At 35.2% G+C, this 22370-nt stretch overlaps 1 protein-coding gene across 3 annotated transcripts in view; it reads left to right on the forward strand.

Annotated features, from left to right (window-relative positions):
• Positions 1-22370, forward strand: part of TLL1 (tolloid like 1) — a 132883-nt gene that overhangs the window by 49979 nt on the left and 60534 nt on the right. For 2 of the 3 annotated variants that reach the window (XM_090138484.1, XM_090138485.1), the window contains 4 exons: positions 8554-8664; positions 12469-12549; positions 13990-14142; positions 16086-16203. In XM_090138484.1, coding sequence (XP_089994610.1) covers positions 8554-8664; positions 12469-12549; positions 13990-14142; positions 16086-16203 — 463 coding nt within the window. The remainder of the gene's footprint in view (positions 1-8553; positions 8665-12468; positions 12550-13989; positions 14143-16085; positions 16204-22370) is intronic. The other variant, XM_090138486.1, reaches the window with a different exon arrangement.

Consider the following 22370-nt stretch of genomic DNA (forward strand, 5'->3'; position numbering starts at 1 on the left):
CAGTGCTGATAATTTTGCCTTATGAAGTCTGTTCTTTCCCCTGGAAATCATATCATTAACTTGGTAGCACTTGATCCTAAGATTGTTCAGAAGATAATGGAGTATCAAATTAAAATGGAGGCGAATGCTATAGGATCATACTGTGGTCATGTAGTCTTTATTGGATTAGTTATGACTGTTATGATATCATAAACAATGATTTCCCTACTGGTGTATTTTTCACCATTCTTAAGAAAGCCAGCTGTAATATAAGTTGTTAATGTTTTCAAATGAACAAGGACAGCCAAAAAACCCATGACCTAAAAAAATGTAGAAAAGAGTAATACATAGATAAAAATAAAAAAAAAATAATAAAAAAGGTAGATAGTAGAATGGGTAAGAGAATCTCTTTCAGACCATTTCTTTGAGGGTTTATTTTGTTAATATATGTCCCAAGGCAGTGATGAACAAGGGTCTTAGAGCAGCTGCATTCTTTGCCAGGCACCTTTAGTTGCTGGTGTCTTCTGCATTCAGGTTGGTGGCTAATCCATTATATGAGGAATATAGATCTTACCAGGTACCAGTGCTGCTTAGAAACAATTCAATTGCTGAAAGTTACAAAGCTTGTCACATTGAACAGTCTCACCAAGAACCCGAAATGTGATAGAGGAACTGTTGCATGTTAACAAGCGTTCTCAAAAACTCAGTAAATTTAGGAGTGAGGCTCATCAGACTTTTATCAAAATAGTCTTTGCTTTCTTGAAATTCTTAATTTTTTTTTTTTTTATTTACTCTTATTTTTAAGGATTGTGAAAACTGTCCCTTGAAAAGGGAAATACAAAAAAATAAAAAATAAAGAGAAGAAAAGAAATTAAAAACGTATTGCTTTCAGATTAAGAAGAGTGTAGAAGCTGTTGTTAGTTCAATGGGAATGGATATCTGTAAATTAGTGTGTTGTGTCATGGAGCAACATCTCTAGTAGATCTTTATCTACTTGATGAAAATTAAGCTCCACATTTGTCACTTTTGGTAAGTGAAAAATTTATCCCAGTGAAACGCTGCAGGTTCCCTTGCACACAGTTGTTTCTGTTCTCATGCCTTCAGGCTCTACAGATGTTCTTGTGTCCACAGTTGGATCAGACCATGTCCTGGTCTACTCGATGCAGAAATAACTTCTTGTGCTGTATGGAGAACAGTGTGAAGGAGCTATAGTGAAGTGCTGTGTGCAGAAGGAGCTGTAAATTGGTCCATGTTGGGTCTTGCCATTGCCCTACCTATAAATATGAGCACCTAATAATAAAGGGTGGTGAGTTGCAGGTAGTAATGGTACTAAAAAGGAAAAACTGTGTCACTGGCTATTTGAGAAAATTGCATTAAAATTTGTGCTTCTAAGGCTACATCAGTACTACTCAAGCAAGCTGATGCCCCTTCTCCTGAATCCAAGTTACATTCCTGTGCTGATGACATTTTATTGGTACCTCTTCCAGTGTTTTTGCGGATTAATGTTTTTAAGTTCGGGGTATGACTATGTTAACATGCAGTAGAGACTGTTAAATTTCATGGAGAATCGGTCCTAAACTTGCAAATAGCTTTATATGACAAAAGGAGGGTGCTTTCTCTCCTAATTAGCTGCAGGGCTGCTGTCCAGTTCCTTTTCCTTTGGGACATTAATTAATTAATTTATTTGTATGTTGTTGTTGTTTGGTGTTGTTTGTGGTTGAACAAAACCAAGTTATTGTTATTTTGAATAAGTTGCTTTTTTTTTTTTTTTTTTTTTTTTTTTTTCTCAGTGCATGGAGTAGAAAAAATTGCTATAATTATTTATTTTGCACTAGTTGTCAGTTACCAAAATATCTTCCTACCCTTGGTAAATGTAAACTGGTTTTAATGTAACTTCAAGATTTTTTCTTATTTCATTTTAGGAAAGACAAGGATTTATGATTCTTTTAAAATTAAAACTTTTGTTATTATTTTATTCGCTGTGTCTCTTCTATTAACATAAATCTGCTGTTTCTCTCACAGTAGCCAAATATTTGGTTACTTCATTTACTGGTAATTGGGAGTATTTTCCTCAGTACTTCAGTCGTTGAAATAAAAAGTATTGAGACTGCAGTTTACAATTTAACAAGCACTCCATGTAATGTTAGTGATCAGGAAAATAGGAATCTGGGGAGACAAAGGGATAAGAAAACTATTCCAGCTACCTAGGGGAAAGTATTTTGTTCCATAGTATGTGTTTATTACATAGTAATACATTTGATCTTCTGGATGGTGGATTTTACTTGCACATCAGAAAAAAAAAAAAGGATATAAATCTTACTATTTTACATCATCAGTTTTCACAGTAAGTAGAAATATGGAAGCAGCTAGTAAGAGCTGTTGTATCCCTTTCAGATGTGAACACATCAGCTTTTTTTCATGTAAATCAAGAACTTTCACTAACAGTTGCTCATAGTTGTGTGCAGATTTGAAAATACTGCCTGCTGAAATTAATGTAGTAACTTCTGCTGGAATATATGAAAGTTGGCTCTGTCGGTTCTCTGTTGTTAATGTTTTATTTAAAATTTAAGGTTGTTAAGGTTTTATTTATTTATTTTTTTTTGCTGTCATACACGCAAATAAACTGATTTTAATCATTACAAAACAGGTGATTTAATTTCAGTTTATAAATTTATTTCAGGAGTTCTGTGATCTCTGTGTGATAACGATGACATTTGTTACTGTTATGGTTGAAGGTAGCACTGATGAGAAACAGTGGTAAAAACAGTTCAGATGGTGGCTTGCAGTTCTATGCTTGTGGTTGGAATTGAGATCATCTGCATATTACTTGCCCTATTTTGTTCTCATCTTAATGATTTCTAGGAAAAAGGATATTGTGCCTGAAAACACGGAACTGATTTGAATACAAGACCAAGCTAATTACAGCAGCAGAAGTTGCCTTTTTCATAGTGAGGTGGAATTCTTTTCAGTCGTTCAGCACAGAGTTTTTCTTTTTTCTATTCAGGGTTGCAGAGGCAGTTATGTAAGCAGTGTAGTGGATTGTATGGAAGAAAATGACTCACTAAGATAGTCTGTAATGCACATAGCTGTGTTGTTGCAGGGAAGCACTCAATGACTCAGCTATAGAGGAGGCTGCTAATTGGAACTGCTGCACATGGAGGTTTAGATGAACCCTGAACTTGGGCCAGCATGCTTTTGGGCGCCTCTTGCTGCATGAATTACTGGTCAGGTTTTGAAGAAAGCTGGGTGGTCTACCTCTCATCAAAAGGAGCTAAAAGCTTTTGAGATTTATATTTTACCTTTCATTTAATTCTCATACTTTTGTTGTCAGTTCTTGGCACCTTCTGTGAAGTGGATGAAATGTAAACTTCCTGTGCTTTCCAATCCCAGTAGCATACCAAAATCTGAGGCTTTGCTTTTAAAATGCCTTCTAAAATTGCCTTAATCCCTTCCTTGGCATCTTTTCAATACAGGAGTAATCTCTCTGTCATGATTCTGCATCTGCTGACAAGGGGAGTACCTGTGTGGCTGATCACAGTTTACTTCTCGCTTTGCCTGATTTGTTTAGTTTAAGAAAAAAAAAAAATACCAAACTATAGGTTCCTAATTCATCAAAATATTAGCTTTTCTACTCTTGTTTTCAAAAGTTATCCAAACACGATAACACTGTCCATGAATTTAATGTTCTTCTAGCCTGCAAAGTAAACAAAACAAAGCATGTAATGCTTTTTGGATCTTAGCGGTCTACTGCAGTGTTGCTCTTGTAGAGCTGTCCTTGGTAGCTGGGTGCTAATTAGTGAGCCCAAGATACAGCTGGATTGCCTTTGCTATGCTGCTGCACTCTAGTAGAGAGCAGTAACAATCTTGGTTGCATTTTCTACTTTTTTACTAATATCAATGTGAATACCATCAGCAATATATTTTATTTTAAAATGGCTGCTTATAGTTTTAAAAATTAACAGCTGTGGGACACGTGGAACTGTTTGATGTAGATAATTTTTTTCTTCAATCATAGTGAATATATTTCTGTATGTAGTTTGTGGTGTTTTTGCTAATCAGTAGTTTTAATACCCGAAGAACCATTCTGCTGCATATCTCAGCTCTGTGAATTGAACAGTACGATTTCACTCATGCTCCATTACTTCTGACCATCTTCTAGGAAGTCATGAAAATTCTTTTTGTCCCAAAGCTGTATGATGGTTGATTCATACTGTGGGTGTAAATACCCTTAAAAATAATTTTAATGTTTTTCCTTTGTCCTTCTGTTTTTCAGTACTTTGTATTCTTAGTACCATATTTTGTTCATCTGGAAAAGTGGATATTTGATGTGGTCGTGGTCCTGTTGAAAGAGAGTATTTTTTAGCAAAGAGAGCTTTGCAGATAAATATTAACTATCCGTAATAATAGATTGTGTTGCCACATCTAGAATGAAGTTCCTGTGCTTTATCTCTATGTCAGAAATAATCTTATTTTTCCTTCTCTATCACATTATTTGTCTGGTAACGTTAAGATGTGTATCCCTGGATGCCAGGGATCCCTTCTGCAGTATAATTATTTTCCTGTTTGTTTCTGTGATGATGAGGCAGTTGTTTGCATGTGACAAGCCTAACTGCCTCGTGTGTGAGAATGTTGTCTCTTAATTTAATTGGGCCTTTTTGAAGGTGAAGGCTGAGTGCTTCGAGATGCAGTTCTGATCTCATGCAACTATAGGTGGAGAGCATTTTTTGCATTAACAGAATGTATGCTTATGCATAATCTTCCTTTACTACTATAGAAAAGGTTTTACAGCGTAAAATTTTGGTCCTCTTCCTGAAAGATATACATATATTTATGTATATTCTCTCTGCCAGTTGAATTTGTATAAATGCATAATGTAGTGCCCGTATAAAATGTAAATGAAATAAAGCAACCTTCTCCCCTCAGAAAATAAGAAAAGTGAAATTGTATAAAATTTAGTACAATGTTTAGTATAAAGAAGTGTAGGTATCAGATTTGTAGTTTTTCAGCAGGTTTTTCCCAAGTCGTCACTCCTGCATGTTCAAATCAAATGAGAAATTTGCTTGTAAACATCAAGTTTTCCTGATCACTGAGTAGACAATAAGAGTGAGTGTGAAGCAAACTGAAACAGATGGTTTAAGCATTGTTTCGATCATTTTCAAAGTTCTTCTACTGTTACCTCAATTTTTATTTTTTGGCATGTTAAGCAAAACCGGTTATCAGTTCTGTGTCAATTTTCTGACGCAAACTTATGGCTGAATTATCTGTGAAGAACAAAGGAGGTGTGTAGCTGAAGATGCCAATTCTGGCAGAAGTTTCCTGAAGGGACCTATTAAATCCATACCTGCTCTTTAGCGCATTCTTCAGCATACCTAACATACCCAAGCAATCCACTGCTTGTTTTCCATAAGGTTCGAATTGGCGTGTGACAAGATGAAGTATACAAAGCAACTTCTTCAGATAGTTTCAGGCTATAAAAATGTTAAGGCAGGAGACGGGAACAATCCTCTCTTGTTACAAAGTACTGTGAGATTTCCACAGATGTTCTGAAAAATTAAAGCATAGTTTTAAGAGTTACAGAAGTGGTGATTGTTTTTCTTTTTTTCTTCCGTTTGTTTGGTTTAATGGTCAGGTGAGTTTCTGCTTCAGGCTTTGAAGGTTGAAATGCGGACTTTTCATTGGAAAAAGGGGAATATAAAAAGAAACAATTACCTGCTTTTTCCTCGCTTGCCAAATAAATTTCTTTCCAGTTGCACTGAAATTAGTTCAGAAAATCTCGGATTGATTTCTGTCGAAGCCAAGTGGCACTTACTCATTTGCTGCTGAAGTTGAATGTGGTAGTTCTTTCCATGTGTCTGCCTTTTACCCTACTGGATTTTTACTTGACCTGTTAAACAAAACTGACTTGTGTAAAACAACTGTAGCCTGAAGAAAACTATGAGCATTGCATTATACTTTGCAAGCAATCACATCTGTTTCTTTCTTGTTATTCATATTTAGCTCATACATTAGAAAATATCATTCGAAGATTATTTGTTTACATTTGGGTCAAAGTTGCTTTAGCACTGTTTGTAGTACAACCACAGCTGTATTATTATTAAACTTAAGATTGTGCTTGGTTACTGTCAAAACCAATTCTAGCTGTCTGTCCAGATGTTTTAAAAAAAAAAAAAATAGCATAGCTTTGTTTTCCAGCAATCATTTATTGCGCCTTGCTTAAACAGTAAGATACTTTGCTTAGTGTCTGTGCAAGGAAATTCACTGCATTTGTCAGACAAACTCATCTCAAATCATGCTATTTGTACTTTCATGGCAAAGTGAACATCACCACAGTGAAGTGTTAAAGATGAATCATCAGAACTGGAGAGGACATATTTTCAACCTAGTCTTTTTCTACATTATATACTTGTTTAGAGCTCAGTTTGCCTTCAGTTTTCATTTCGTATTTATACGTCAGTGTTATGTACTGAAACCAAAGTGATTTCTGCTGATACATTTCTGTCTCTGAGTGCAATTTTTGTTAATTCAGAACCTTTGTTTTGTAAACTCTCAGTGTAACCAGGAAAGAAAAATGGGCTCGGTGTTAATTTTTAGCACTTCCTCAAGTTTGATTTGGACAACATGTGTGAACTCTGTGGATGTCTTTCTAAAGTGAAAATAGCTTCTTCCTATTATCATTTTTTTGGCATATCAAATTTTGCAGTTTTTCATCGTGCTTATACAGTGGCCCCTATTATGACTGATATCCACTAGAAACCTCTAGAAGATTTTCATAATAGGAATAATAAATAGTATTTAACTCAGAGAATTTCTCCTCTCACTGTTCAAAACTCTAACCATTACAGATCTTTTTTTTCCTAGAAAATTTAAGCAGAAATCAACTAGAGCATCCATTAACTCTGTCTCTTGACAGTAAAAGCTATCACTGGTGGGGATAGGTTAGCCAGAGAAAGGATCTGCCCGATGTGTACATAAAGAAGTAGCAACTCTTGGAAGGATAACATTCACAAATGTATGAGAAGTGACTGAACAGTTTTAAAAATGGTCTCAAATACTTTCTGTTTTTAATAAACATCTTTTAATGCAAAGAAATATATATATGTGAAAATACTCATATTTAGATGTTTGCAGATTTAATTGAAAATTCTTTTTTTGAGGTTCATGAAGGTGTTCTATTTTATTTTTTAACTTAATTTTATAAGGCAGACAAAAGGAATTTTTAATGTGATTTATTCCTCTAGTTGCTATGAGTTCAAGAAAAAATAATAGACAAATGAAGATATAATGTAATATCTGGAAGTTCTGTGGGAATACATAACTTTTACTTAAGTAAAGACTTTTAGGTATGAATTTGATTAAATTATCGTTAATATCGTTAATATAGCATCAATCAATAAGAATAAATAAGTTTTACAGTAACAGGAATCCACTGAAAGTATTATTGGATGAATGATCACTGCATATATACCCATATATATATATATGTATGTATGTATGTATGTATGTATGTATGTAAGTGTGTATGTATGTTAAAGAAGCTGACCAAATGACAGTAAAATAAAACTAGTTAGTGCTTAGAATCAGTTAGAATGTAAGTAGAGCAGAGAGGGTGTCACTTGTGCTCATGTTAATTGGTGATATTCTGTTGACTTCATTAATGCTAGCTGAGGATATGGCTTTCTCAGTTCAGTTTTAATGACAATTTTGTGTTGACTGGGAGATTTCATGATAAAATCTTAGCAAAAAATGGTCTGTATGCTGAAGGTATAGATCCCGAATTCTTGCAGATGCTCAAGATTCTTACCCTATATCTTTACTCACTGAGTTGTGATGGCAGTTTAGGGAAGATGAATTAACTATGAAAAAGTTGAACAAAAAAAAACCCAACACCTGTGAGTCATAAAGAGAACAGGAAAAGAGAAAAGAAACACACCAAAAAGGCTTAGGAAAGGATGAAAAAAAGAAGATGAAAAAGAGTGAGGTTTTGAAAAGTAACGTATTTGAAGGAATCCTTATAGTGAGTTTAAACATTGAAGGACAGCATAGAAATAAACCAAGAGGATAATGAAAAACATATCAATTCTCGGATGCAAACGTAATGTAATACAGAAATTAATTGGAATGTTAAGAATGACTTCACATATGTTTCATTTTCAGAAGGATGTTAGGAAAAATAAAGATTGTGTTCTTTCAGTATTGTCCATTTTTTTTATTTGTAATTCAAATATTAATGTCTTTCAGTGGTTCTTAGTCTCCTCTACTGTATTTACGTGTACGAATCATTAGATATGGTGAAAATTTACTACATGATTAATGTTACATTTATATGATGGCATTTATGCAATTACTAAAGAAATTAGCCTGTAAAAATTTGAGAATACTGAAACAAATGATTCGTCTTTTCATAGTTTTCTTTCTTTGTATAAAAATAAAAACCAGTACAAAAAAAAGTATATAATATAAATGTATATTTGTCATATATTTTCCTAAGGTTTGTAACCTGGCAATATAGTCTTCAAATTGGTTTTGATGTCAAAATAAATTCTTTAATTAAATTGAGCTCTTTTTTATTTAAAGCTGTCTTTTGGGGAGATATTGCCTTAGATGATGAAGACTTAAAAATCTTTCAAATTGACAGGACAATTGACCTTACGCAGCACTCCAATGAAAGACTTGGCCATAACACAGGTATGATATTTCAACCTTGCTTTTTAACTTGTTTTTTTCCTTTTATTTACTTCTAAATAGAAGGTAGTCACTGTTTCAAAACTTTGTCGATAATATTAGTTTCATTTATGATTTAAAAAGTTACTCGGCAATGAACATGAATTGGTTTTAGTTAAGTCAAAAGGGGAAAATTTAACTGTATTCCCGAATCTCTTGCTTAAAAAGCAAACAAAGGGCAAAACAACTTGTTGAACCAAAGAACAGAAGCTGGGAGAAATCTCTGCCAGTCCTCTCTGCAGGTAGTAATGTGGGAAAGGAAGCTGTGCAAAGCTTTACTTTCAACTGCAAGTTCCTGATAGTGGAGCTGAGATGCCCTTTGGAAAAAGCATGTGGAATGGAATCCTGGAGGTGAGACTGGGATTCTAGAATTACAACAGCACCTTTTGTTGTTTTCGTTGTTGTTAAATCTGCACACCAGAAGCAACACAAGAACATTGTTATCCTTGCTATTGTTTGCCTTGTCACATATGGTGCCTTAGTGCCAGACACCATAATCTGATTAATTTTCAGAGAAACAGACAGAGAGATACTATTCACTTGTAGATATATGTATGCGTGTGTCTGAAAAAATAGTCCATGTCTAAATATCTGCCTACCTCACGTCTGAAAATAGCCATGCTATCAGGCTGTGATTTGTAAACTCAAAAATGGGTAAGCTTTCAGAATATGGTACTAAAAAAATCAGAGTGGGAAAGGTGTGAAAGCAAATATTTATGCATAGTAAAGAATCTATACGTGTATAGCCGAAATTTGTTCTTTATTACTCGTGTTCATTGTGTTGCTGAACTCAACTGCTCTTTTCCTTGATGATTCCTAATATTAGAAAATAAGAATCATTTTGAGGAATGCCAGAAAGGACAAAAGAAGATTTTCCATTTTAACTTCTCCATATCAACATAAATAGGGTAGTTCAACTGTTCATTATAGTTAGACGATATTGTTTTAATATCCTGGAAATTTATTTTTTCTCCTTTTAGTACCACTTGTTTCTTTTCTAGATCAAGACTGGGTTTGAAAAAATGTAAATTGTCCATGGTTTCTTCCTGCCCTTCCCCCTCTAACAAAATACTTTTAATTGACTTTGAAAATATTTCAGCCCCTAGATTTGCTGACAGTGTAGACAGTGTGGTCAGTCATTTCCCCTGGATGTGCACTCAGTCAAGTGATTTCTTTGGCCTGTTGATCTTCCTTTTACTTCTGTATCTTTCCCTTTTAACTCCAAAGATCTCTCTATTTTCTCTCTTTCTCTTCTGTTGTTGTTGTTAAAGTATATTGATCTAAGGTGTTTTTATAATGTTTTACATTATATATTTTATTTTCTTTACCTACCTGCCTTGAGGTTTGCTCATTATCTTTGCCAATCAACACAGTACCTTATTTAGGATATTGAGTTATCCTACTGAGGGTTACTAATGGAGTTGGATCAAATTTGTCTACCCTTACTGTGCAAGAGGAATCAATGCAAGGGAAATAATAAGTGGAAAATGGACTTGGAGTACAAACTTTGCTGAAAGTACTGTTTTTGTACCCGTTCTCAATGAACACTCAGCAGTCTTGACTTTTTTTTTTGAAACAGAGTAGGAGAAGTCTTTTTTTTTTTTTTTTTTAACACAACAAATCACGTATGTAATTTTCTAAGTCAGAACATTTTGATGCATAGGTTGGAGTTTAGCTGGTTTTTGCAAACTGCAAAAGACATTACCAACAACTATCTTATTAATATTAGATAGCAACTTGGAACTGGAAGGTAAAATGCCTGCTAAATACAAAACAAGTTAAGGGTTTATCTTCCTTACAGATGCAGGGACAATTAATTAAAAGAATTATTTCCACCTTGTTATTCTGTTGTTGATCTTCAGAAATACAGATGACATCATTTAGAAGGGTTAAGTACTTGGACATAAACTATCAAGATAGAATTGCAGAGTTACATTTTTCATTGCATCTACTAATTAAAATCCTGAGCTAACAGGCTCTGATCTACGTTTTGTGACTAATCATTCTGGTGAGAATTAAAGTATGGATTTGCAAGATCAGATGCTTACTCTGAGCATCTTGTTTTAGTCATGAAATTTATAATATATAATTATTGTGAATAGAAGCAAGAGCAAAGATTACGGCACTGCTGTGTATACCATTACAAGTGCAAAAAAATATGCTGCAAATATGATTAAAATCAAGAAGTATATATAATACATTTAGACTGCAGTTTGGCAAGACTGTAAATCATTCATATAAGCCAGACTAGTTACGTAAGGTACTTCAATTTTTTTTTTTCACTAATTGGATTACACGGGCTGTGTTATCAAAGAAATGATACTTGATTTTTATTTTTTTTTCTAGAAATAAATATAGTAGTTTCTTTCAGTAAGTAATGGAGTCTTTTTCTGCTACATTAAAGTTACTATTTTTTTTTTTACAAAGTTTATTTTATATTTGTTGGGACTCTATTTGCATTTTTATGATATAAGTGTTAACATTAGAGGCAGTTGCATTAATAATGACCGATAGAAGCAATTAAATGGTTACATTCTCTTTACTGTATATTGCAGTTAACCATATAACATGTTGGGAAGGAATGTGTTGAACTATTACCTCATCTATATAAAATGCTTAAAAAATTTGGAAAATTTGTCTCCAGAGAGCTAGCAACTATGTGACAGTGTAATCCAAATAATTAGGCACATTGTTATTCACTGAGCAGCCCATGGATTCACTTGCCTTATATGGTATGATTTTAAGTTGCCTCTTAAGAAATATATTTTCCACATGTGTATTGAAATTTTTAATGGGAAATACGGAAAGGTCTGTTCTGTGGTTGGATATTTTGGTGGTCTCTTTGTTTCTATCTGACTTTTGGTGCTGCATGAGTAGTTTGAAAATTCTCTTGTCCTGTGACAGTTATTGATTGTTAAATATAACTTATTACAAACATAGAAAAAATCTCAAAGCCTTCTTAACAATTCTGAGGATTTACTGGCCTGTGTGGTGTTGTCAGTGCTCTTTCTTTGAGCTTAAATGTATTTTCAAAGCCACTTGCAACCACAGCAGAATTAGATGTGAAGGTGGCTTGTGACATGCATCTGATGTACATGATAGATTCAGAAATGTTGTACATTTCTTGAAGTAACACGATAGATGTTAAAATAAGCCATTTATTAGTTGAATTTTTATTACTTATTGATTACCAAAAGGACACACACATAACCCTGTAAGGTCTTATTGCAATACACGCCAGCATGTGACATTTGAAAGCCTCTGAGAGTCCATTGCACATTCATGTTGACAAAGAAAGCCAAAAACTTTCATGGTACAATTAGACATATTAAAGTGGCTTTCACCCTTTTCCTTCAAATGGGAAGATTATGGCATCCATTTAGGAAACTTTTGTGACAGTAGGGCTTCTAGCTGTCTATCAATATGGCTCAGAGAATGTCAGTGTCACCAGAAGGAAGAAAAAGCTTCAAATAATAATTAAATGATGTAATTACCGTGACTTGTCTGAATAACATAGACATGCTGGCTTACATCCTGGAATGCATTTTAGAAAAAAATTTCAGCTACAAACGTCTTTTTGCTTCATTGTCAAGGATATTTGAAGAATTTGTAGGCAAGTCATTCAGGAATGTTAAACTTCCTTAAAGACACGTAGCACTTCTTGAAGGATACTTCCCAATCTCCTCTGGCTATGTAGTTGCTGTAGCTGTAGATTTCCATGTTCTTAACTTTTCTAAATCCTTTCTATTTTTTTTTTTGTTTTTAAAGGTGGCTTTGGAGAGCATGGGATGTCAAAAAAGCGAGGTGCCCTCTATCAGCTTATAGAAAGGATAAGAAGATTTGGCTCTGGTATTTCTTACTGTTTAAATTATCAGGTTTCTTGATATGATGATGTAACATGAGCATTAATGATTACAATGCTTTAACATACTAAAGTGTCTCTGTATTACTGTTAGCATAAGCAAACTTTAAAAAGTATGAGAATAGTAATGAAGAGATTAGCTCTTTATCACGTTTTCTTAGAGGTCTATTTCCAGTATAAGATCTAAATGTGCTTTTACCTCTCATATTAAGATCTCCTTAGCTACTTAGCATGGTTATGGTCACATTTATAAGTTCTACTTTTATCAATACAATGTCTGTTCAGTGCTTAAGGAATGTGATAGCTGTTAATGTAATACTTTTTCCTCTGGATCCATTTGGGGCACTGTGATGAGTCACACAATTTGGAATTTTCACGGTGTGTTGCACTAAATAAACACATCATCCTTCTGTCAGTATGAATGCAGTTGAATTCAGCACGCAATATCAGTGAATCTCCATTAATACTGGCCAAGTGCATTTGCCATATTTCATACAAGTGTCATGGGATGTCAACTTCTCAAAAGAAAATATGTGAAACTGCATTTTAATCACGCTACAGTGCGTCTACATGCATCAGAGTATATCTTCTAAGATTAGCCACAACACTCTAACTGACTTTGCTGCTATATAGTCTTCATTTTTATGACATTTCAGTATTGCATAAGAGCTTGCTGTCTTTCGTATATGCAACTTGGCGTAAGTGATTCATTTTAATTATCTTCACTGATACCCATCCTAACTTACGGATTGCTTCAGAAGAGAACAACTAACTTTATTATGGTTATACTTTTTCCAAAAGTTTACAGTTTACTTTGCAAATAATTTATCTATTTTTCCAGATAGCTCATGATAACAAAAGTCAATGTAATGGACTTCTTTTTCTCCATTGCTCTAGGAATAGCCATGTGCTTGATTTTTTTTTTTTTTTTCCAGATCCAGGAATAAAATTGAAAAGGGACAGTAAATGTCGTGACTGCTTGAGGTCTGCCTTTTCTCCCCTGCTGGAGAAATCCAAACTTTCTTAAAACTAAACAAACAAACAACAAAAATAACCCAAACCAAAACAACAACAGCAAATAAAAGACACAAAAGAAGGAAGTGTATTCTTCTTATTATTATTATTGTTAGGTGATAAAATTTAGATGCAGTTATGCAGACAGTGTTTCTTTCAGTCAATAAGCTTGTGTGCAAATTGATACCTTTGGAAGTTGAAAATTTAGTCATGCCGTTTCAAGCATTTCCTGTAAAACCAGTAGTAATAGATTGTTGATAATAGTAGTGTCCTGTTTTTAAAGGACATATAGAAATAATAATACGACTTTGACGTCATGGAAAATAATTATTCAATAATGGTTCTCTCTTTATTTTTCTTTTCTTTTTTTTTCTTTTTAACGATCTCAATTAGCGTTTTAATTGTCGTTACAGGCTTTGAGCAAAATAATACATCTAAAGGAAGAACCACAGTAAAATTCTCAGGGAAAAATGAGAAGAACAGATTTCCCAGAGCTGCTACATCGCGAACAGAAAGAATATGGCCAGGGGGTGTCATTCCATACGTAATAGGTGGAAATTTCACAGGTAAGTCTTCAGCTTTATATAGGGAGAAAGAATACGGTTTATTTTTATTTATTTATTTATAGTAAAGTCACACTATGGAAAGATTTCTGCGGGATCAGGCCGGGAGTACAACTGTTTTGAAAATGTTAGCCATCCTTTAATAAATTGTTCCCAAGGGCAAGCTGTGTAATAAAGATATTTAGGTATGTTTTAGATAGGGAAGGCTGTTTGTCTGATATTTCTTTTGTTATGTTTGCTTTTGGGAGCCTAAGTAACAGAATGTATTGAAATTTGTTATATTAAAAAAAAAAAGTATGTTTATTTAGTTTAAGAATATAACAGAATTAACTAGTGGGACATGTATTTTGCTAAACTGATTTCACTCAATTAAATGACTTAAATGTGTTTTGTAATTCCTCAATTTGGCTTTCAAACAGATTTCTAATTACTATACATGACAAAAAAGAAAAAGCTGGCTTTAATATTTGTATGTAATTCTTACCATGGAAATTTAGAAAAAAGCTAGAATATTTATCATTCCTGAATAATGTAAGTGGATCGGTATCAGTGTGGATATAATCAGTAATTTAAAACAAAAAGGAATATAGAGAAGAATAAAGATGGATGGAAAACGATACATAACAGCATCTTATTGTGCACAGTAATACAGGAAGCCTAAAGAAACATGCAAATTCACACATGTTGTATGCACATGTCTGCAAAGAAATCAGAGACCTTCTTTCCAAACAAACTGTTCTAGTAAAACTTTTAATCTGGGTATTTACAGGGTATGTAACCTTTGTTTTTGGATAACAATCTTTTGGAAGAATGTTTGTAAACTAAGTAAAAGATTTACATGCTGAACATTTATTTTCATAATGAAAGGTAAGTTTTAAAGCTCGACAAACGTTGGTTAATGATAAAAGGGCAATACAGGATGAAATAACCTTTAATTCTTAGGATCATGGTATGATTTGTACCCACTGTTTTTATAAACTTTGAGATTTTGTTGTCTTTAAGTTAAAGCATTTTAAAAACAAGCAAACATCACCCATGCCCCGAGTTATCTATTCTCTGCTGAAACGTAGCTTTGAAAGAATGCAAGGTGGATATATTTCTGCCAGCAAATTCATGCTGAGTACAGTTCTTTGTGGATTTCTAGCTCAGCAACAATATTCTCAGGTACTGTCTCTAAGTTAATAAGCCTTGTCTCTTATTAGGCAGTGAATCTGCTTTGCTGTGCTACCTGAAGCACGTGTGGGCAGCCAGCACGCACAGGGCCTTGAGCTCTGTGGAGACCTGGTTTGGCTTCTTCTGCATCTAGCCTGTTTCTGAATGTGTTTCTCTTTTTTAAAAAAAAAATCTAGGTATGCTTTGTGTAGTAACAAAATTTTTCCCCTTTTGGTGAATAATTTGATTTCTGAAAGGTTTGGATGGAAAGAAATGGAAAATGGTCCCTGCTCGAGACAACGTTATTAAATTCAGATGCCCTGGTTGGTGTGCTGATGTTAAATTAGTCTCCAGATTTGAAGACTATAGGAATTTATCCATTGATGTATTTTCTGACTAGATAGAAAGGAACCAAGGATTTTTCAGTTCCCTTCCCTTTCCCACGCCATAATTTCATCTGGGAAATTGCTTAGCACATACACAAACGGAGGCACGTAAGCCACACTAAATTTCTTTTGCTCTCTTCCTCTTGTGTAACATAGCTGTGCTTTTTATTGCAGGTTTTATGTTTGCTAGGGTATGTCAGTCGGTAGCGGTCCCCTTACAGGCAGGTACATTATGGCAAGCTGATGATCTGAACGTCCCTTAGACTGAAGTTTAGCAGCATATGGGAGTGCTGTGACGCTGGACTTCTGGTCAAGTAACTCCTTACAGGCCTATATTCCTGATATTAAAGTCTGATTTGAGGGAGCAGTTGGAGAAGTCTCTTATTTCATGTCATGCGCTTCTTGCAGGCACGCAGCGCGCCATGTTCAAACAGGCTATGCGACACTGGGAGAAGTACACGTGTGTTACATTCATTGAAAGAAGTGATGAAGAAAGTTATATCGTATTTACGTACCGACCCTGTGGGTAAGTTCTTCTGCGTGTTATCAAACAGTCACACTTTTTGTGTTTGGACGTATTTCTCAGCTTTGCAGTTGTTAGTGAGTAGCTGCTTTGCAGGGAAGTGAATACTTACTGTGTTTAAGCAATGCATCCATTCTGCTTGGCTGTGGGTTAATTGGAAGTAGTGATTATTGAAGTTATGCCTCTCAGATATTGCTAAATAAAATTATCTTACTAGATAAACATAGATGAGATATTATAGTTGGCTTTGTCATACTTTCAGTATTTACATATATTGTTCTGAAGATGCTAATTGCCTGTTTATTTGATGTTTTCTCCATATCACATATTCCCTGCTGGATCAAGTACAAGCACCTATCCCTATTCATTTTCCAGCTTAATTGTGCTTAATTGTAACTAAGGTCTTATCTTTTATCGCATTGACTGTCATTGCTCAGATTTATTTAATCAGGAAACTTAAAACCTTTCCACAATCCCTTCTCCCAGGTCACTGACACGTGAAAATGAACAAAACAGGTTTTGTCATTCATTAGCATAGCTTTCAGTCAATCGCTTTCCATCCTCGGATATTTCTGCTGACAAATGTATCTGCCAGTTACATTTGTTATTTATTGCACTCAGAAATCTCGATTTAATATAGTGGTCAGTGAACTGCCTGTGGGCACCATGTTTGGTTTTTTGAGGGGAAAACTCACTACGTGTGGAAATACTGTACTTATGATAATCTGCTTCTGTTGGGGACATAGGCTCCAAAGAGAGAAGCTGTCTGTCTTGCTGACTTTCTGATCAATGAGCACTTTGCATGTCTACTTTATAAGTTTTACAGGCTAAGGTTGTGAAGGAAAGTTTTGGAATCTCCTTATATCGTAGGTATGATCCTGAATGTACTTTACTACAGGCCATAAGATTACATATAGACTTGTCCCTGACATTCTTCTCTGAGCCTTAGATACTTGCAATGTGGGAAGGTATTCTGGGGGAATGCTCATGACCTTGTCTTTTGTATTCTTGTGCTCTTGAACTCTGTTACAAACTGACAAATTAAATGGACTTCTGTTCCCAGCCAGCATGGCTATTATTACTTAGTTAGCAATGCAACTCATAAGATAGAGAATACTGACAAATACTTGGAAAAAAACGGGAAGTAAAGAATAGTAATGCTGCCTGCCTGCTCTTGGTGATATAGAAAGCAATGTGAATTTAACCAGAGAATGTGAAAGGGATAAACGATCACAGGCATGTTAGGAAGAGAAGTATGGATATATTTACAGAGACCTCTTTTTCATGAAAGGTAAGTTCTACAACTTCATTGGTTGGCTTGTGCTTCGTAAGATGAAGTCACTACAAGGTGAAGGCTGGGTTATAACAAATTCAGACCAGAAAGCTGGAGTATATTCGTTATCTATGTTCAAAGCTACCATTATTTTTTGCTATCAGTGTTTTATTGGTGGATGCTTTACATATAGCAAACACTTAATGAAGTAAGACATTAAGCAAACGCTTAATGAGTAACAGTTCTAGGATTAAGAATAAGGGGAAGTGTGGCTGCCAGTGAGGAAAAGTCTAAGCTAAACAGAAGGACCTTTTTTGAGTTCTGATTGTTTCAGAAAGTGCCAGATAAATAAGAGTATGTCTTCTCTGGGTGAATAGAAACTACTGTGCACTCACCACTTGTATACAATGCTGCTGTTTTCCATGGAAAGAATATATACAAAAGTGACACCAAACCATCTGCAAACACCTTCTGCCACATGGCCAGTCACATTGAAATGAATCTGTGTGCTTTCCCATAGCACCCTGCTGTGTTGGTTTGTTAGCACATTGTGTCGTTATTGTTACTAGTACCATGGTAGTTAACATTCACAGATGAGGGAAACTTTTATTCTACTCAGCACTGTCTGAAATAAAAACTAAATGATAAACCCTGCCACAAAGAGCACCTAGTCAAAACATAGCGTATCTAATGAAACAGAAAGTGGACACAGCCATATATGTGGAAGTTCACATGGCAATATCTATCTGCAGATGGTCTCAGATGGCAGTAATAGTACACTAACAGCTGAAGTGTCATTGAGCCTTTGCAAACCTCAAGGATATTTTGAAGGAGCATAATGCATTACTTCTTACAGCAGTTCATGGGAAGCTCTGCCCAGAAAGGCCGTGATGAATAAAAGCACATTTGAAATAGAGGACTTAGTTATCAGGGGTAGAAACATGAACTTTCTACAGTTGAGAGTTTGCATTTCAACAGTGGATGAGAGAAGTTTTTGTTATCATAAACCTACAGGACTGCAAAAATATCTGAGCATCCTTAAGATGGAAACAGCTACGACATTCCTGAAATATGCTTGTCTAACTTATTTCTAAAAACATGCAAAATGAATACTTCGCAGCCTGCTAGGAAATACATTGCTTCAGTATCCTTAATATAAGAATTTGAGGATGTTGGTGGCAATAGTTTTGATCATAAAAAAAAATAGGTATTTCTTGCTGCAGTTGGAGCTCATCAACTTCTTTTCTGTCTCACCATGACCATAGAAGACAAATAATTCCTTTTTTTATTTTTTTTAAGGACTTTATCAGATACTTTTAGACTCTTATTATGTCCGCCCTCGGTTCCATTTTCTTTTAGGCTAGAATATGTCCAATTCATTTAAATTTTCCTGCCAAGTCATTTTTTCTAAGACTATGATCACCTTGTTATTCTCTTTTGAATTTTTTTTCCGACTATTCCACATCTTCCTTGAAATTGAGAACCCAGAAAAGGACATACTTGTCCAGATGAGTCATTACTTCTGCTCAGCTGGCGCTAGAGCTAGCTCATATTTTGAAACCTCTCTGTCCTCTTAGGTATCCCCGCAATCTGTTTCTCAATGCCTCCCACCCTTGACTTGTGGTTGCCTGGGACATAACTGCTATTACGTTCCTTAGTTCTTTCCACAGCCCTGATACTCAGTCACTGGTTCCATGCCCAGCACACATCACCTTTTGCGCATTTCTCGACACTAGATAATGCTATATTTCCTTTTTTATCTCTCTCCAATCTGTTCAAGTCATTGTCAGCTACAGGCTTATTTTCATTGTGTTTAGCAGTCTTTTTCTCAGACTGCAAGTTTAAAGATCATATTATCAGTTTTCATTTTGTATAAGTATATTCTTTCAATGAACTTCACACTCCTTTTTATAATAGATTTCTGTAGTTTACTTACGAGGTTTATGTGGAAAGAAAATTAAAGTCTTTATGGCTAGAGGCCTCTTCTCCATCACTATAGTTTCGTTTTCTGCAGTCCTAAACTGCAATTACTTGTCATCACGTATTTTTTATGATTTTGAGAGCAGTTAATTATTGAAAAGATGTTTCTGAAGCACTGGTTTGAATTTTTAAAATTATAGTAGTCATTTGTACCCATTAGCTGCAGATGTGAAAGTAAGAATACTGTATTGTTGCTTGTGATTTTTCTACCAAAGCAGCATACGTTGGAGTTAATATATGCTAAAACAAATTCTGATGCAGATAGCTGATAAAAGCAAGTAAAAAAATCTATTCTGTAAGCAGATTCCAAATAATGTTTGTCTTCTTCATGCTCATGTTTCTGCCTATCAGATAGAAAGTGCCTGAAGATAGTCAGTATATTTCTCTGTCTGCAAAGCCAAAAAAAAAAGGGGGGCAGCAAACTTGACTGGCTCCTATTCATATGCTCTTAATAAAAGTTCAAAGTACAAGTTCAGGCTTCTTTTTATACAGTGAGACAAAAAATAATAAGAAAAGAGAAAAGAACAGTTAGTCACATTGCTCTGGTACTTTACCATGCCCTTGATCTGACTCTGTGGTAACTTTTTTTTCTCCATCAGAAGACTTAATTACTTCTTGTGACAAACTTGAGATAACTTACTACCATCGGTGCTGTACCTTCCAGTTTGAGTATTTGACAAAGCTGTCTGAGATACAGAAAAATCAAATCTCTTTCATGTTCTTCTGTAAATGTTGTAGAATGAAAGGCTTCTGTATGTTTTAACTTTTTTTTTTTTTTTTTTTTTTTTAATTTAATTTGCTACTATATTAATACACATTGCAGGAAAATGCTTAAGTTAGCAAAATAGGTAAAGTCATTAGATTACATGTACTTTTGCAGCATTTTTAGCTTGTAGAAAGTTTAGCTGCTCTGAAAGGTGCACAATCACTTGTATGGAAAGAGAAATGCTTCAGATTGTCCTCAATAATTTTTTTTGTGTGTGTGTTGGGTTGGTTCTTGCTCTTGGGTGGTTATTAACTCTAGCAGCTGGCACTCTTCCTGCCCAAAGCAGCCAACACTGCTCCTCTCTGGATGGTGGCATGGCCTGCACAATGGGTGGTAGTTATCTTCTTCAACTCTCGTGAGCCCTGACATGGTGTATTAACATGAACTGAGGGATTAGTACACTGGGATGAGAAACTGATACTAAAGAATGCATTCTAATAGCTGTGATACTGGTGTAGTCATCTCCATTAAGCAGATGAAGGAGCAGTAGCCACTTCTGCTCTCAAAACAGATCTTAGGACTGTGAGCCAGGACGTTTAGTAATGAGCACTGATTGATCCCTGCCATGAAGCTGGTTCATAACCAGTATCTGTATTATATGGAATGTAGATCTTTCACTTTGTGTCATCAGTAAGCAATGATACACAGTCCTAGCATGCTCATGAAGTTTTGCAGCTTTTAATCCACAACTTCACACAGTTGGTGCCATGGCAGGCTGGTGTTGTGGTCTGTTAAGGGACTGGTATACTGTTAAATCCCAAAGAATGTAATAATGCGGCTTTCTTAAAAAATTGCAGCATTGTGACCCCATGAGATTCTCTTCCTTTACAATGATTTAAGAGCGTTATTGGCAGTGGGTTATGAAATAGTATTACTTGAAAGAAAGAATGTCCTGCTCCAATCACTTCACTTTCGTTGTCGTTTGTTTCTCTTTGCACGCCATCATTGATCAGCTAGACCAATTACATGGAATTAGAGTTTCCTAAATAGTTACTGTCTCTAACTGCTGTCTGTTGCAATGAAGATTAAAGAGATCAGGAGCTTTAAATTCTGTCAGTTGACTCAGTTTGAGGAGCATGGCAAGTGCTTATGAAGCACAGAGGAGTCTTGGCCCTTTGCCCGACGCACCTGGGATCAGACTCAGGATGTTGCAAACTAATTTCTTTCATATATATATTTATTTATTTTAGCTTTTCTTACCTTCTGCCTCAGTGCAGTCGTTGCAGTGGTCAGAATGTTGCAGCTTAATTGGCTGAGTCTGATGGGCTTGACATGACACTCAACCCAACAAATCCTCATGACCCTCTATGAGCGTGTACTGATACTGTTATTTTAAGACTCACATCAATTCTAATTCTCTTTAGGCTGTTAAGAAATACTGAAGAAATTGACTGATAATTTCTGGGAAGAGCTTAAAATCTGCTAAGTAAATATTCTAAGGAAATTGCCATATGCAGCTGGCTGTTGTTCTTTGTTTTACTCAGTGGGCTTATTCTGTTTCTAAACAAATACTTGACAGTTTATCTTCACCTGCAAATACATACATACAAACATACCTTTGCATATTCTATATCTGAGTATTTAGAACATAAATTCTAATTATGCCAGCTCCTACGTGTCCTAAGTAGTATGTATCCTGCAGTATGCAGAAGCATTCTATATCCTTTTCTTTCTTTTCATTTTTTCATATTTTTTAGAAGTATCCAATAAGATACCCAAGGCCACTAAGCACGCTGGTAATGCCCAACTTCTCCTTTTTTGCAAACGTTTTAATGAAGTTCAGAAGGGTTGAATACAAAGCTGTGCAGCTGGGATGTACAACTCTGCGGGGGAAGTCCTCAGGCAGCAAGTTAGGTACAAGCTGGCCCTGGCTGCAAAGGCAGCCAGCAGCACCAGAGGTTGTATGAACAGCCTTTTGTGAAAAGAAGTTGTCCTTCTCTTCTTGGCACTGTCTAGATGATAGGTAAACATTACATATGAGAATGACATTTATTACCTGGAAGGATTTTAGCAGCGGGCTGCCAAGGTGCTCAGGTGTGTTGGCCCTGTGAGGAGATGCTGAGGGTGCAGAATTAGTTCACGTGGATCCCAATGTATGCAACAGCAGCCTTCAGTTCCTACAGAGAAGGAAACATAAAGACAGACTCCTTA

This window comes from Phasianus colchicus, chromosome 4, assembly GCF_987193195.1.
Source record: "Phasianus colchicus chromosome 4, bPhaCol1.hap1.1, whole genome shotgun sequence".
NCBI classification, from domain to species: domain Eukaryota; kingdom Metazoa; phylum Chordata; class Aves; order Galliformes; family Phasianidae; genus Phasianus; species Phasianus colchicus.